The 15,466-nt window shown below is 45.8% G+C and overlaps 1 protein-coding gene across 1 annotated transcript in view; it reads left to right on the top strand.

Moving 5' to 3' along the window:
• The window catches only part of LOC135819599 (uncharacterized), a 33,452-nt gene extending 19,646 nt beyond the window's left edge, over positions 1 to 13,806 (top strand). Inside the window, exons 11-20 of the mRNA XM_065332836.1 lie at positions 586 to 724; positions 1,311 to 1,424; positions 3,927 to 4,102; positions 4,342 to 4,482; positions 5,010 to 5,080; positions 6,170 to 6,210; positions 6,839 to 6,935; positions 7,259 to 7,358; positions 11,222 to 11,353; positions 13,080 to 13,806. Of these exons, the coding sequence (XP_065188908.1) occupies positions 586 to 724; positions 1,311 to 1,424; positions 3,927 to 4,102; positions 4,342 to 4,482; positions 5,010 to 5,080; positions 6,170 to 6,210; positions 6,839 to 6,935; positions 7,259 to 7,358; positions 11,222 to 11,353; positions 13,080 to 13,508 (1,440 nt within the window). The 3' untranslated portion in view covers positions 13,509 to 13,806. The remainder of the gene's footprint in view (positions 1 to 585; positions 725 to 1,310; positions 1,425 to 3,926; positions 4,103 to 4,341; positions 4,483 to 5,009; positions 5,081 to 6,169; positions 6,211 to 6,838; positions 6,936 to 7,258; positions 7,359 to 11,221; positions 11,354 to 13,079) is intronic.
• The last annotated feature ends 1,660 nt before the right edge of the window (positions 13,807 to 15,466 follow it).

The raw sequence follows: 15,466 nt of genomic DNA, 5'->3' as shown, positions 1-15,466 counted from the left end.
GGTGCCAGGTCCTTCACAGCGTGTGCCTCCTTGCCAGAGTGCAGTCCTCGATGTGATGCTTCATACTGCACACTTGTACACTGCTGTATGCAATTCGACATTCGGTCATTGGTTGCTTGCAAACCTTGCACCCTGTTATATTCTTTCTTGAACAGTGCTGGTGTGCGCCGAAGAACAGAGCGCCGAAGAACGACCAGCCTAGAACTTCACCAAGCGCAGCATGCCAACGTTTACACTGCACTCAACTCTGCATAGACTGTAATACATGTACATGAAAATGAGAATGGTCTTGGATAGGAGGCTGACTCCCCCCCCCCCCCCTCCCAGTTCTTCATAATCGGCATGTCTGAGCAAAAATGCGGGCACTGCAAGTCTATTTTCTTCCTTTTAGGACAACAATACAGTGTACTTTCAAGTGTCTTCTTGTCCCATCAATCCCACCCACGCCTTTGCCAGAATATTTATTGGTGTGTGTGTGTGTTTGTGTGTGTGTGTGTGTGTGTTTGTGTGTGTGTGTGTGTTTGTGTGTGTGTGTGTGTGTGTGTGTTTGTGTGTGTGTTTGTGTTCTGGTAATCCCTCTCGCAGGTATTGCCAGTGTCTCTGCTGAAACTAGGCAAGATCATTGGCAAGGGACAGTTTGGAGAAGTCTACCTTGGCTGGATTTCATGTCGTGATGAGAAGAACCGGGAAATCGAGCAGATTGCAGCAATCAAGACACTCAATGGTAAGAATCACCTCGCGAAGTGGTCATTCGCTACCCCAGCCATAAATTGCTTGGAATAAAAAATAAATAAAAGGGTGACAATTGGTTTTGAGCTGTGAGGAACATAAACTGCTCAAAATAGATACGGTATTTTCTGGAGTGTTACCCGCACGTTGAAAAGCCTAAAACAATCAAAAATGGCTCCTGCGGCTTAGACTCCGAATGCTGGCCATGAATCAACCAGTGATACAGCGTACTGTGCTTGAAATGCATGTAGGCAGTTTGGTGTCATTCGACTACTTTTTTGTGTACTTTTCATGCTCAGAAATCCATAATTGCAGTTGTACTGTGCTTCTAGTATTTTGTCAGTTTAGTGTGAGGGACAAAATAAATAAGGAAACTCTTGCTGGAACTCCAGTTGTGCTTCTCAACCTTTGAACCATTGGTAAACATCTTGTATGCCCCATTCAGTTTGAATGGTGAAAAATTCAAAATAATTTTGTGTGCGTCTGAGCCTTGATCTTTGAAGGGTGGTGGCGTTCCTACGAATGCAGAAAATTCACCCTCTAGCCGAGTCTCATGCGAACAGTGAATATTTTGTTTGCAGTGCTCTACTCTGATGAGGCTACTCACAACTCACTCATTGAGGAGCTCATCTTGCAGAAGAGCATAGGGGATCACCCGAATGTCGTCAGCATCATCACAGGCGGCCTGTATAATGGTAGGTCGCCATGGATACGCGGTGCTACATCACATTGTGAATGAACGTGACTACACTGCAGTCAGACCTCGCATAACCGCACACATCCGTTTTCCACAAAAATATCCGGATAGGCGAGGGAACCGGATAATCGAACACACATACTGTATGTATGCATGCCATATGCTGTAAATCGGTAACCAACTAATTTCTTCCGGATGGCGAGAGATCCGGATAAAAGAGGACCGCATAAGTGAGGTCTGACTGCACTAGTAGTACCCGTACATTTTTGTAGTATATATTTTTTACTTCAATAACACTGCCCCCCGGGGAAAGGGACAATGGGAGAACATAAAAAGGACAAAAGTGGCTTGTGAGGAACATTGGCTCACACTCAATAACTGCTTTTCACAAATTTATTTCCGAAAACATTTGACTTGGATGGTGAGCCAATTAAATTATGGTGAAAAAAGGAGGACAAAATGTTACGAGCTGACTGTATAAGATCTGGTTACGTTGGTGGACAGTTAGTCATAACTCGTAACATGTTGTCCTCCTTTTTCATCATACAAAAATTTGAATTCAACTTTTCGGCCATAAAATAACCATCATCAGGACAATAGAGAACAATGGGAAGTTGAGTGCTACAGGGTAGCCATACTGGTGCCATCTAGCACCCACCTTGCCATTGCTCTCTGCATGTACTGCACTTGACGGGCAAAGCCAAAGTCAAAACGTGTTGTCATTCTGTATCGCACATTTTTCAACTGCGTGCTGTCTGTACTGGCTGTAGATTGTACTGTCGGCTGATATATGAACCCCACATGTATAACAAAGTGTGGAAACTACATGGAACAAGGACAAGGAAGAATTGGATTAAAAGTAGAAAGGAAAAGGACATATGGAAACGAGTTAAGAGTAACTCTCCACCACTGTAACTAGATACTATATACAGTCAGAAAGTGCAACAACTAGGCACAAAACTGACAGAGTACTGAGACATTCGACGTCCTGACACCTAGCTTCAACACATCTCCGTAGCGCTAACCGACAGCCTTCCAACTTGGAAGGTTCAAAGTTATGGAAAGACCAAAGAGGGGAAGGCAAGCGCAACGAAAACGAGCACAAGCTACAGTCCCAACGGAACAAAGCAACAAAGGCGAAACGTACGTCGTGTGAAACAACTTGTTTTGTAGTCAACTAGTCCATCACAATGTCATGCATGAGGAGTACTGTAGGAGTTTAGATTTCGGCTTGTACAATTCGTTCTCGCAAAGCTTCCCCCTTCTTAACTTATCTTTGATATTTTTGACCCACCCAAGTTTCGTGGTGTGCTGCTTTGCTGCTTCGAATTGTAGTTAGACCGCTTTGTCAAATCGCCTACTGGTCTCGTCATCGTCCAGTGACAATCGACATTCTTTGTTCCGTTGTACTGTAGCTTGTGCTCGTTTTCGTTGCGCTTGCCTTCCCCTCTTTGGTCTTTCCACAACCTTGAACCTTCCAAGTTGGAAGGCTGTCGGTTAGCGCTACGGAGATGTGTTGAAGCTAGGTGTCAGGACGTCGAATGTCTCAGTACTCTGTCAGTTTTGTGCCTAGTTGTTGCACTTTCTGACTGTATATAGTATCTAGTTACAGTGGTGGAGAGTTACTCTTAACTCGTTTCCATATGTCCTTTTCCTTTCTACTTTTATTATTGGCTCAATACCCGAGTTTCAACTTGCACACCTGATGAGCCGTCACGAACCATACGGCGAAACGTACGTCGTGTGAAACGACTTGTTTTGTAGTCAACTAGTCCATCACAATGTCATGCATGAGGAGCACTGTAGGAGTTTAGATTTCGGCTTGTACAATTCGTTCTCGCAATGCTTCCCCCTTCTTAACGTATCTTTGATATTTTTGACCCACGCAAGTTGGGTGGTGTGCTGCTTTGCTGCTTCGAATTGTAGTTAGACCGCTTTGTCAAATCGCCTACTGGTCTCGTCATCGTCCAGTGACAATCGACATTCTTTGTTAGCTTGTGCTCGTTTTCGTTGCGCTTGCATTCCCCTCTTTGGTCTTTCCATAACCTTGAACCTTCCAAGTTGGAAGGCTGCCGGTTAGCGCTACGGAGATGTGTTGAAGCTAGGTGTCAGGACGTCAAATGTCTCAGTACTCTGTCAGTTTTGTGCCTAGTTGTTGCACTTTCTGACTGTATATAGTATCTAGTTACAGTGGTGGAGAGTTACTCTTAACTCGTTTCCATATGTTCTTTTCCTTTCTACTTTTATTATTGGCTCAATACCCGAGTTTCAAAGAATTGGATTGCGGACAGTTTCTAACTTTGCTAATATTCTCAAGCTCCCATGTTTTGCCTTGCACAAGAACATCTGACGCATTGAAAGTACCAGACATAGAGTTGAACACGTGCTGCGGGTGAATCCAGCCTCAGTTAATGATGATTGCATGGTCAGTTTGCACGGTCTGCTTACCATGATGAACTTGTGTGTGCGCTCACGCTTGTTTCTTTTCCCTGTCATACAGGTAATGCTTGTATAGTCATGGAGTATATGTCTGGTGGTGACCTGCATTCGTTTCTCTTGGATATCAAGAAGAACACGGCCTTGACTCCCATCACCGACCCGCACCTGATGCCCAATGAGCGGCTGGACATCTGCAGGCAGATCGCGCTGGGAATGGAGTTTCTGGCATCCAAACAGGTGAGAATTTGCTGTGATATTGACAGCATGGATGGCAGTTGTGAGTCAGTCAAGTGTCAAGTCAAGTCGGCGAAAACGTGCGAGCTCCGATGTGGGGAGCAAAAACCTTTCCTATTGAGAGTATAACTTATTTGTTCTGTCCAGTGTTGCTCCATCTAAATCTCAATTGTGCTATGATCAAGTTGGAAATGAAAAGGCTATACTTTAGTTTCCTGTGCTCCGTGTTCTCTACGTGCTAGATTGTTCACCGAGATCTTGCCGCACGCAACGTTCTTGTCAGAGAACATCACAAGCTGCGTGGAAAGCTGGAGGCGAAGATCAGCGATCTCGGGTTGTCGCGCGCCGCCATTCACAACGGAAAGTACGAAGCACAGACATCGGTAAGGCGTGAATGCTCTGAAGTGAGACACAGCACAGGGGATAGTTGTAAGACTTGTGTTGCTGGATCGATGGGGGAATTTAATGTGTTACACATAGCGTACAATAGACATTGAGACAATAAGCATGAAATTGCTGTGTCCACTGTTTAGCTAAATGTTTCCTGCACAGTCCTGGTGACTGTCACGTCTTCTTATAAAATCTGGTATCGCTAAAAACCATGGAGTACGATACGCAGAGCCAATTCACCTTCTAAATCCTGTCTTGCGACATCAACTTCTCTTTGATAATGAAATGTCTGCTTGGTGGGCACTAATCCCCTGTTGTTTTCTTGGGAAATCATGCAGTTCCCTTCAGGATTTTTCACTTTCTGACTATGATTTGTAAACGATGGAAATCGTTATGATCAACGGCCCCTCACTCGCCCCTCATCTCCATTTTGGTCTCCCATAAGATCTGTTAAATTGATGTGCTCTTATTTCTACTCATTGTCGTAATTTGTTGCATTGTTGCCTGTTTGTTGCTGAAGAGGATGCTACCAATCAAGTGGACAGCCGTGGAGAGCATCACAACGGGATCCTTCTCATCACAGAGTGATGTGTAAGGATTTTTTAATAATTTTTTATCGCCGCTCTCCGCTTTAATAACTGCATCTGCGCCTTGATCCTTGAAGGATGGTAACGTTCCCACGGATGCGGAAAATTTGGCCTCTAACCGAGTCTCACGCGAACCGTGAATTTTGTTATTACTGCCTCAACACGACTGCCGGGGCTATGTTCCCCAGAACAAGCAAAACGAAATGGACAAAACATGAACACGATAAGCAGCCAATGTGTACGGAATCAAACTCAATTGCCATGAATCTTGTCCTGACGTAACTATCTGCCTATGTGCAAAGCATACAGTGCTGCTTAGTGAAATGCACCCCCCCCCCCCTAAAAATCGACCTATGTTCATCATGCACACAATGACTATGACTGACACGCGCCAGCCATCCTACTTTGAAGTACACATATGGGGCCGTGCACCCCTCTGAAAGGGGGACCAGATACACCCCTGTAACAACATAGCATACCAGAGAAAATGTTTGTTTGCCCGTGATACCTGTCTCCGTTCTCAAGGGAACCTTTGACGACTGCTCACACCCACGCATAATTATCGAGTGAAAACGTCTTCCAGTCCTGCTGTTGATGTTGTTGTTGTTGTTGTTGTTGTTGTTGTTGTTGTTGTTGTTGTTGTTGTTGTTGTTGTTGTTGTTGTTGTTGTTGTTGTTGTTGTTGTTGTTGTTGTTGTTGTTGTTGTTGTTGTTGTTGTTGTTGTTGTTGTTGTTGTTGTTGTTGTTGTTGTTGTTGTTGTTGTTGTTGTTGTTGTTGTTGTTGTTGTTGTTGTTGTTGTTGTTGTTGTTGTTGTTGTTGTTGTTGTTGTTGTTGTTGTTGTTGTTGTTGTTGTTGTTGTTGTTGTTGTTGTTGTTGTTGTTGTTGTTGTTGTTGTTGTTGTTGTTGTTGTTGTTGTTGTTGTTGTTGTTGTTGTTGTTGTTGTTGTTGTTGTTGTTGTTGTTGTTGTTGTTGTTGTTGTTGTTGTTGTTGTTGTTGTTGTTGTTGTTGTTGTTGTTGTTGTTGTTGTTGTTGTTGTTGTTGTTGTTGTTGTTGTTGTTGTTGTTGTTGTTGTTGTTGTTTTTCTCCTCTCCAGCTGGTCTTTCGGTGTGCTCATGTGGGAGGTTGAGACTTGCGGTGAGTAGAGCGGTTTTGTGTACTCTAATTTCAGAAATTGAAGGTGCTCAATATTTTTGGCATGAGAGCAAAAGGCCAGGTTAGGTGAACAGAAATTTTATGTACAGAGAAGCATTTCCCTATTAGATTATGTGTGTTAGTGTTTGTTCGGTGTATTGAAATTTTAGGTATGAAGCAGACGCACCGAAAGTACCGAAAATAAAAGTACACCGTAATTTGTGAAATTACAGTACCGGTAACCGTTTTGCTCTCACTCTGCTTTCCTTTCAAAAATAGTATGTTACCCCTCCTCACATGAACAGAATGATAAGAACACACGCACACCTGCAAACACATTCTTTCCCTGTTTGTCTCTCCACTCTCTCATCAGTACATTAATGATGACAGGCGGTCTTATTGCCGGGGTCGGGGTCAGTAGATAGGAGTGATGTTGTGCACATTGGGAATCGAATAGAATAACTATAATGATATTATTTTGCAAGTTGACCAGCAACACATCTCTAGTTTTATGCAAATCATACCCTCATTCTCTTCTTGTTGGATTGGAAAAGGACAGAACGTGTTTTTGCTGATTTTTATGATTGAAGGATTGATTGAAACTGTGCTGGTGGTTTCGTTATCATTTCAGGTGACTTGCCCTATGATGGAAAACCTAATGCTCTACTGGCCGATATCTTGTTGAAGGGGTATCGGCTGGAGAGACCCACTGGATGTCCAGACAGGATGTAAGTTCCCCTACAAAGTTCGCAAGAAGCAAATATTGTGCTCTTTTTAACCATTTGCGTGGACACATGGGTAACCTTTTGGGTGGATGGTAATGTAACCGTTTGGATGGATAGTGGGATACCCCTTTGGGTGGATAGTGGAATACCCCATTGGATGCATAGGAAGGTTACCTTTTGGGTGGGCAGTAGGCTTCAGAACACGTTGTAGTGCTTCAATAATGTTGAACGCTATAATGTTGTTTGGGCAACCCTCAAGTAGCAAAATTTTGTAATCCCTGATACCATTATTGCTTCGTCGTGGTCTGTTCTGTATTCTTGCATAGATATTCTCTGATGATGCAGTGCTGGGATTTAGATCCCAACAGCCGACCAGACTTCTCTGCACTAATCCAGGAGCTCTCTCAGGAACTAGAGTCGCATTTGGTTAGTTTGGAAATTTTGATTGCTTTAAATGTCATTCTTATCATAGCAGATCTGTAAAAGGACGAAACAGTTCTGTCCGCAGATTGAGTATTTTGCTCCTGCTCTTGTGGCAGTTAAGCACTCTTATGTGGGGCAGTGCCTTTGCTGTTTGCGTCATGCAGAGCTCACTGACTTATCAGTTTCAGCACTCTGGCCAGATACATTCGGGCATGGTTTAAATCTGGCTTTGGAAAATTTAGTTTTCTTTGCTGTCAGGCTCGGCCTCAATTTCTCTGTGCTGCGCTGATGAGTCCACGAAGGACGAAACAGTTCTGTCCACAGATTGAGTATCATAGCAGAGCTATATGACGGCTTTGAGCAGCAAAGCCCACGCATGCACGTGTTTTGTCACGGGTTCGTCACGCGGCACATGAATAAAAAATATTTTTTCCGAAAATGGTGGATGAAAAAATAAATCTTGCGTGGCCGCTTTGCCCTGCCTCGTACGATCGTGTCAGCAAAGCAACTTCCTTGTCAACAATTTCTGTCATCCAGTTAGCCAAAATGACTCAAGGTTGTGTTTTCTCCGTTTTCTCCTTTGTCTCTCCGCCAAGCTGTACAAGAGTATCAGTTGTGCTAGTCTGCGTAGACAAGCGCTGACTCGTGTGAGCTGGAAGCGCTTGAAAATTCACAACTTCAAACAGCGATCGATCGCGCTTGGTTGAAATATTAATTTGTTGCGTGGGCAGATAGAGTAGCTCATGGTCGCGGTAGTGAATTTCCTGGAGCTCATGATGCCAAGCAAGAACTACTCGAAGCAGAGGACCAGTTATTTAGGCCTCGACAGGGCAAGTGCCGTTGACGCCAATTCAGAAATGGCTGTGATTACCTGTCGAAAAATCTAGCCAAAGAAGTAGACCGTGAAATAGCAGAGGCATTTACATGGACAACGTACGATGGTGGTTTGCAACATGCTACTACTGCTGGAGCGACGTTGAGTGCAGGGACGATCGTTGATCATCTACCTATCAGGTGTGGTTGTCAAACGCTTGTGGCCTTTGATGTGGATATGAAGATTCTATGCCCACTGTGCGTTCGTTATGCACCACATCTGCTGTGCATGTGGCATGACCCTATCTCAGGGAGAAATCATCAACCCAGTCATTCTGGGTAAAACTATTCCTGATAGCTGTGCAGGCCAGCACAAGAACCAATACGCTGCACTAAACAAGGTGCTTATGTTCGTGAGCTTGATGGTCAATGGAATGAGTTCAACTGAAAGCAACGGTTCCGCAGGTCTTCGACAACCTCAGCAAGGTGGTCGGCCCAGCAACAGTGGTGACGGTACTTGGCATAGTAGTCGACAGCAAGGACCAGGTGATGCGGCTACCTGACAAGAAGTTATTTGCCTTTCTAGCGGCTTTGAGTGAATAGTCCACGCGCACTAGCTACACAACGCGGGAACTGCTGTCGCTGATCGGAACCTTGTCCTTGCCGCAAAGGTGGTTCCTCCTGGCAGGACCTTCATCCGTCAACTCCTGTACCTTAGCTGGACAACTCTCTCAGTCTCTTCAGTCAGTAGTCAACATCGACACAGAAGCTCACTTGGACATCGAATGGTCGCGCTCCTTTGCCGCAAACTGGAATCGCCAACCCTTCTTCTACGATGTCGAGTGTTCAAAGTCCCCTGACCTTGAGCTATTCACGGATGCATCTGATGTTGGCTTCTGCGGTTTCTATCAAGAACAATCATTTTGGGGCAATGGGCCGCTGAGATGCAGCATGAACCCATTGTGATTATTCGCTTCCGAGAACTGGCTTCCACAGCCAACCAATGCCTGGTGCCAACTCCTTCGCTGAACTCGCCGCTCTGATTGCTGCCAGCAATGATCTCATGAGCGACTCAGACCTTTAAGCCCGGTATTTGCGCACACATAATCTGATGTACCCAGTTTCGGCTATGGCCGAGTTCCGGTCCCTGACCGCTACTGCCGGCAGCTCACGGCCAGTGTTTGTGTTCGTCGACGGCGGCTACTTCTCCCGAGTTTGCTCGACTAAGATCCTCAACTGCAACCGAGTGAGCTCCCATTCTGGGCGCATTGGCAGGGCCACACTCATGGCTCACCGGAGTACAAGTGTCTGTGAAGCAGCCATATGCCATGCAGGCTGCTGGCGAAGTGCAGCATCCGATCACTATGTCAGGCGTGCAGCCGGTATACCCTCTGTGCAATGGCTAGCAGCAAAGACTGGAACAGCCCACGCCCATGTGGTGTTGAGAACAGAACTGAGGTACATTTGTAGTGTTGTACAGTGTTGTGCCGTCCGCTTGTTGTGCAGTCCTTGTGCCGGGTGGCTCTGTGGGTATCACTTAGGGGTTTGCCATGGTTACTTGTAGGAAGTTATGCTAATGAGCGATGCCGTGAGAAATGCTTGGTCGTGAACACTGGTTTTTGGGAGGGTCAAATGCATTTGCCTCTCAGTGTTGTGCTGTACTGTCTCAGTGTTGTGACACCTGTATGTTGTTGTGTGGTTGACCCGCCGGTTTGAGGCATGGGCGGTCAACTGTGTCTGTTGTATCGGTGTGTTCCCGTTTGAAGTTGCCGGGCCACCATGTGGTTGACCCGCCGGTTTGAGGCATGGTTGGTCAACTGTGTCTGTTGTATCGGTGTGTTCCCGTTTGAAGTTGCCAGGCCACCATGTGGTTGACCCGCCGATTTGAGGCATGGGTGGTCAACCGTGTATGTGTATCATTGAAGTTGCAATACGTACATTGCTGTGACTCGCCCGATTGCTGTTGCCGGGCACCTACCCATTTATTTGCCTACTTGTGAAGAGATATCTCTTCTGGTTTATTGCATAATTCTTGGCTCAATGTTATCCACGGTGTCGCTCGATGCAAAGCCTCGTAAATATTTATCAGACAAAATCGAAAGAAAAAAAAAACCCTACGGCAAACCCCACTTCCTTGTGTTCTGTCTGCTTGGTGTACATGTGTCCACGTTTTGTACGTTTGGCACACACATGCGTGCGTGTGTATGTGAGAGCGTGTCTGGATAAATGTGCATAATGATGTTTTGTTTGTTTTAAGTTTTGTTGTGTGTATGCGTGCATGCATGTGGGTTAATTGTTATTTTTGCTAATATAGATTTATTGGTTGAAGTTGGTTGTTCCAACGAGGTACGCATGCTCCCTGCCGAACTTGACACTTGAGTAACTCACGACTGCCATCCAGCGCGCACGAGGAGCAGCTCAGCAGGAAGGGTGTGTTCCTCGTTGGAGCAACCAACTTCATCACTAATACCACCGAAGTCGCAACTTCCAAATTCCTTTATTCAAGTAAAGCAGTCCCGGCCGAACCGGTCCGGTTGGTCAGGCCATGACCGGACCAACCTTTTGGCAACCAGCGTGTGTTTATTGCTGAGGCGGTTATGTGGGTACCCGCCATATCATACACCAAATATGGAAGGCTAAGGTATGGCCGGACCGATCAAAAACTTCTTCCTCCAGTCCTGTACAGAGAAAGAACCAATAAGTTATGAGTTGTGACTAACAGTCCACCAAGGTAAGTTTCATTCATCTTGGGCACCCTGTAAGAAGACCTTAGGGTCTGTTGGGAATGCCCAAGTAAAATAATAAAATACAATACAATACAAAAAAAAGGTAACGAGGTAACCTTATTGCTATTGGCTCAGCATCCGAGTTGTTATTTACAAATTTCTGAAACCTGATACCATGCATTAGCGAGATGTTTGGATTATATTCGGTCAATGCTCGAAATGCGCCTTGATCCTTCAGAGTGGTGGAGTTCCTACAGATGCGAAAACTGAGGCGTGAATTGTTTTTCATGGTCCAAAGTGCTTGTTTCAATGCCTGTGCTTTTGTAGAACTATATTCAAGTGGAGGAAGGCGGCGTCAACATGTGCATTACTCCGGCGTCGTTGCCCGACGCAGGTCGTCGGCCGTCCGCACTGGAGACACTTCTTGAGAGGATACGACAGTCCACTGAACATCTAGAGGTGAGTGTGGCAGATAAGTCCTGGCGATGTGAAAAAGGAATGTGGAACCCATTTTTTAAAAGGTACTGTAATTGCTAATTTGTGGTCCTCTCATTCAGTTCACATTAAAGGGGAAGTCCGGTGAACAATTTAAATTTCACAGTCCGTAGAGTTCGGGTCGCTGAGTCGAATGGTCTTTGTCCGAGGATGCTGCGGCCTACGCTTCGTCAGATACGCCCAATCGAACATGTGCGAATTTGAGCGCGCATCAAACAGATCCAGGTGATGACGTCACAGCGTGCAGCCAGGTAGCCACACCATCTAGTTGTGTACAAAATGGCCATATTCGGAGCGCGTTCGATTGGAGAACCGTTTGTCGCAGCTTCTTCGGCCAAGACCATTCGATTCAGTGTTACAAACACTACGTACCCTGTGATTTTCAGCTCGGTAAACCTCGAGGTTATACCGTATTTTAGCCATTTCCGAGTTGGACTTTTTCCGTCAGCATGCCTCTACGCCTAGCCTCTATCTAGCAATGCTCTGCGCGTGCATGCTAGCTGTAGTGCAGTCAACAAACTCATCACACACGGAACTACTCCCGCACTGCACTGCCGTGCTGGGGTAGCTACAAGACTCAGAAATCTAGTCAACACACGGATTTGTCATGTACTACACTCGTATCTGTCGTATTGTACAGTCATGTAGTCAGAGAAAGTGCGTTTCTCCTTGCCGGTGCCGGTGGTTGTGCTTTGAGAACGAAAATTTTAGTTTTCCGCTCCTATTGCTCATCACTTCTTTTACAGATTTGGTGTTATGGAAAGTTTGGAAACCCCCTCGATAGGCGAAAGCCTTTAAGGAATCCTTTTAAAAACAATAAAAATTACAAATTACAAAGAGCCTGCACTGTTCTCCAATTGAGGAGTCCGAAATATACCAAGTTCACACCAAAACATCACCATGTGGCAGGCTACTGGAGTCTAAGCGAATCGGTATTTAACAACATTTGAGCACTCGCATCACTCTTCTCCATTTTGGCGACTCTGCTCTCCAGCGATCTGATAATTATATCAGCCTCGTCTGCAATAGCTGCTGCTTCTTTATCAGTCGGAAACTCAGCAGCGCTCACTCTTGACCGGCCCGCGCGGCCGTTTCTCCAGCTGAATACCGAGATTCTCAGCCCCAGACCGAACTCATGAAGGTCAGCCAGCTATGGCTGCATCATCACTATCACAAGGAGTTACGTCTTCGGGGTCGCTTGCACCACCTAATATCGGTCGCTAAATCATTTTGAAAAAGCACTGGCACTCTTGCTTTCACGCACTCCTTTTGACCTAGCTGGACGCTATGACGTTGCGGAGGGTGTGGCGCGGCCGCATGACGTCATGGCGCAGCCCCGAAACTCAGTTCTTCAAACGGAAATATCTCGAGAACGCTTTGTCGGAGACACATGGGACCAACACCATTCGACTCAGCGCCCGAAAGTCTACCCACCCTGAAATTTAAAGTTTTCACCGGACTTCCCCTTTAAGACATGATGCGTCCAGAAGGATATGATTATAAATCCACTCGGTAGTCTTCAAATCCTCTCTTAGTGATGTGTGTTCATCCCTCGCTATTTACTGCATTGTTGCGATGTGTGCGTGTGTGTGTGTATGTGTGCTTGTGTGTGTGTACATGTGTGTATGTGTGTCTGTGTGTGGGTGTGTGCATGCGCACGCACGTACATGTATTATGTGTGTGCTACCAGATCGAGGCCCCTGAGACAGGTCTGAGTTGCTCAGGTCACAACCTTGTGACACCCCAGAGTGCCTTGGGCTTGAGTATTTCGCTCAATGCTGACGGCTTCTCGCATGGCCACAGGCACAGCGCTGCTGGCTTCATCCCCGTCATGTGGGGGAGTTGCCTGAGCCGGAACGGTCTCCATGGGAACAGCGCAACACCAGGTATGGGCAGAGCTCGGAGCTTCTCCTCATCGCAGGAATCTGCCGCATTGTCCATAGCCCTGCGCACAATGTCTCCTGAGGAAGCTGCTGCACTGCCGGTCTTGGTTGACGATGTCGAGTCGGCAAGGTACGTAATGCAGCCTCCAGTTCATTCACACCAAGGGTCTTGTGAGGACGTTCGAGAAGAGTACCGGATGCCATCGCCGGCCGTCTTTGAAATCCAGCCAGAATGATATCTGAGCAAGGAAGTGAGAATGATTGTTTGATACCGTGCATGTTGCTGACAGTTGAAGATGATGTACTTTTTTTAAAGTAACAGTTCTGTTGACACCCTACATTCTGGTGCATTGATTGTCTATTGAAAGGATTTCTTTCATGCTGAACACCTACAGACCCGCCATGCTTCCTCTTCTCAACTTCTTTGAACCTTTTGAAAAGTTACGAACACATGTGTTTAAACAAGAATGACATGCACAAGTTTACAATGGCCGCAAACTTTTTATTGTTGTTACTCGCAGTTTGATGGAAAAATGGCAAGGCATCAGACAAAAATTGACTTCAAATACATGAATAAGCTGTGCATGCAAGGCACAATCGCATTCGCAGTGCACTGGCTGGAAATGTACTATGCTGACTGCACGCTCAGTCGCAAAAGTGACAGCTTTTTGGATGGCCATGAGAAAGGCGATGGCCTTTAAGCGCACAGCAAGCAGCTACCAACTCCAAGGAAGACGGTGGAGTGCATGGGACATGCCTAGCCCTGCCGACCATAAAGGGATCTTTCACGGGGAAAGGAAACTCCTGAAGCGCAAGTCCAATGAAACGTCAAAGCAGACAGCTAGATGGAAAGGCCAAAAGAGGACACTTTGAAATTATACTACCGGTATAATAGTAGTAGTGAAGAAGAGGTCGGTGCGATTTCGGCGATAATTGGGGAATTGTGTGTTGCTCGCTACGGGGGAGCTTGCGCCATTCCTGCCGATTTGAATTCTCACTTGACTGACTCTCCACTGATGAGGGGTGAATTCCCCGAAACCATGTGTATTGAGCACGGAGTGGTGCTTTTTTGCAGGTTTGCCGAGTGGAAGGTTCGATTGACTTCTCGTGCGCTCTGGATGGCAGTCGTGAGTCAGTCAAGTGAGAAGTCAAGTCGGCAGGAGTAGCGCAATCTCCCACGCGGGGAGCAACACACAATTCTACAGTGGTAGCGTAGGCAACAAACGTCATTACTGGTCCCTTATCACACTACTCACGTACATGTACATACTTCAAGCACACACAGTAAAACCTCGTTAATAAGAACACTGATAAGACAAACTTTCGCTTTAGAAGAACTAGTGTTCATAACTTTATTGGATTAAACACTGTGTATTCACTGGGTATAAAATATGGATAAGAAGAACTCCCGTTATTGCAAACAAATACCACCGGTCCCTTGGTGTTCGTCCTAGAGAGGTTTGACTATTATGCTGTCCGGTTGCCGTAAGTTGTAGGATCGAACTCGCGAGGGATGGACAGTATCGAGATGAAGAAAGCGACAAATATTTTGACTTGTGAATAGCAAGACGATCATCTGAACTACCTGTAGATCACTCATTTGCGGTGCAAAACATCAAATAACCAATTACATGCCATGACCGTCCTCATGAGATGATAAGTTTCATCAACCATAGAAGATTAATTACATGTAGATTAGCTGGACGTTAGTCTATTCAAAGCATGTGACTGAAGATAGGTAACAACCAACACAAGTCACCGGATACCATTCTACAGCGTTCAGCGGAACAAGTTAAAATACACGGTTACAGGGTCTCGACAGATCGGATGCGAGCTTACAGAGACCATCAGACGAAAGGTTCCTCTAGGCCCTCGACGAGGCAGCACAGGTGTAAAAAAAGTGATTTTGGTGCCGGTGGAAACTTCCAGAAAACCTATTAATAAAAGAAGAAGAAGTCCTGTGCAGGGCCGCGCAGGGCAGCAACGCAAACATTTCCACCTCTGTGTCTTGTCACCATGCTTACCTGTAATCTACTACCAGTGATTGGGAATTGTCGTTTGTAGGCATATGCGGATAATGCCGGCAGAAAAATTGGCAGAATTCGGTACTTTTTCTGGTAAGTTTCATGCATGTTTGGTATGTGGATAAAGAAATGGAGCAGAATTCGAGGAATTGCCCGCCATAAGGTTTGTA

This window comes from Sycon ciliatum, chromosome 6, assembly GCF_964019385.1.
Source record: "Sycon ciliatum chromosome 6, ocSycCili1.1, whole genome shotgun sequence".
Lineage (NCBI taxonomy): Eukaryota > Metazoa > Porifera > Calcarea > Leucosolenida > Sycettidae > Sycon > Sycon ciliatum.
Note: the sequence above shows the minus strand (reverse complement) of the source record. Positions and strands in the feature narration are given on the sequence as shown.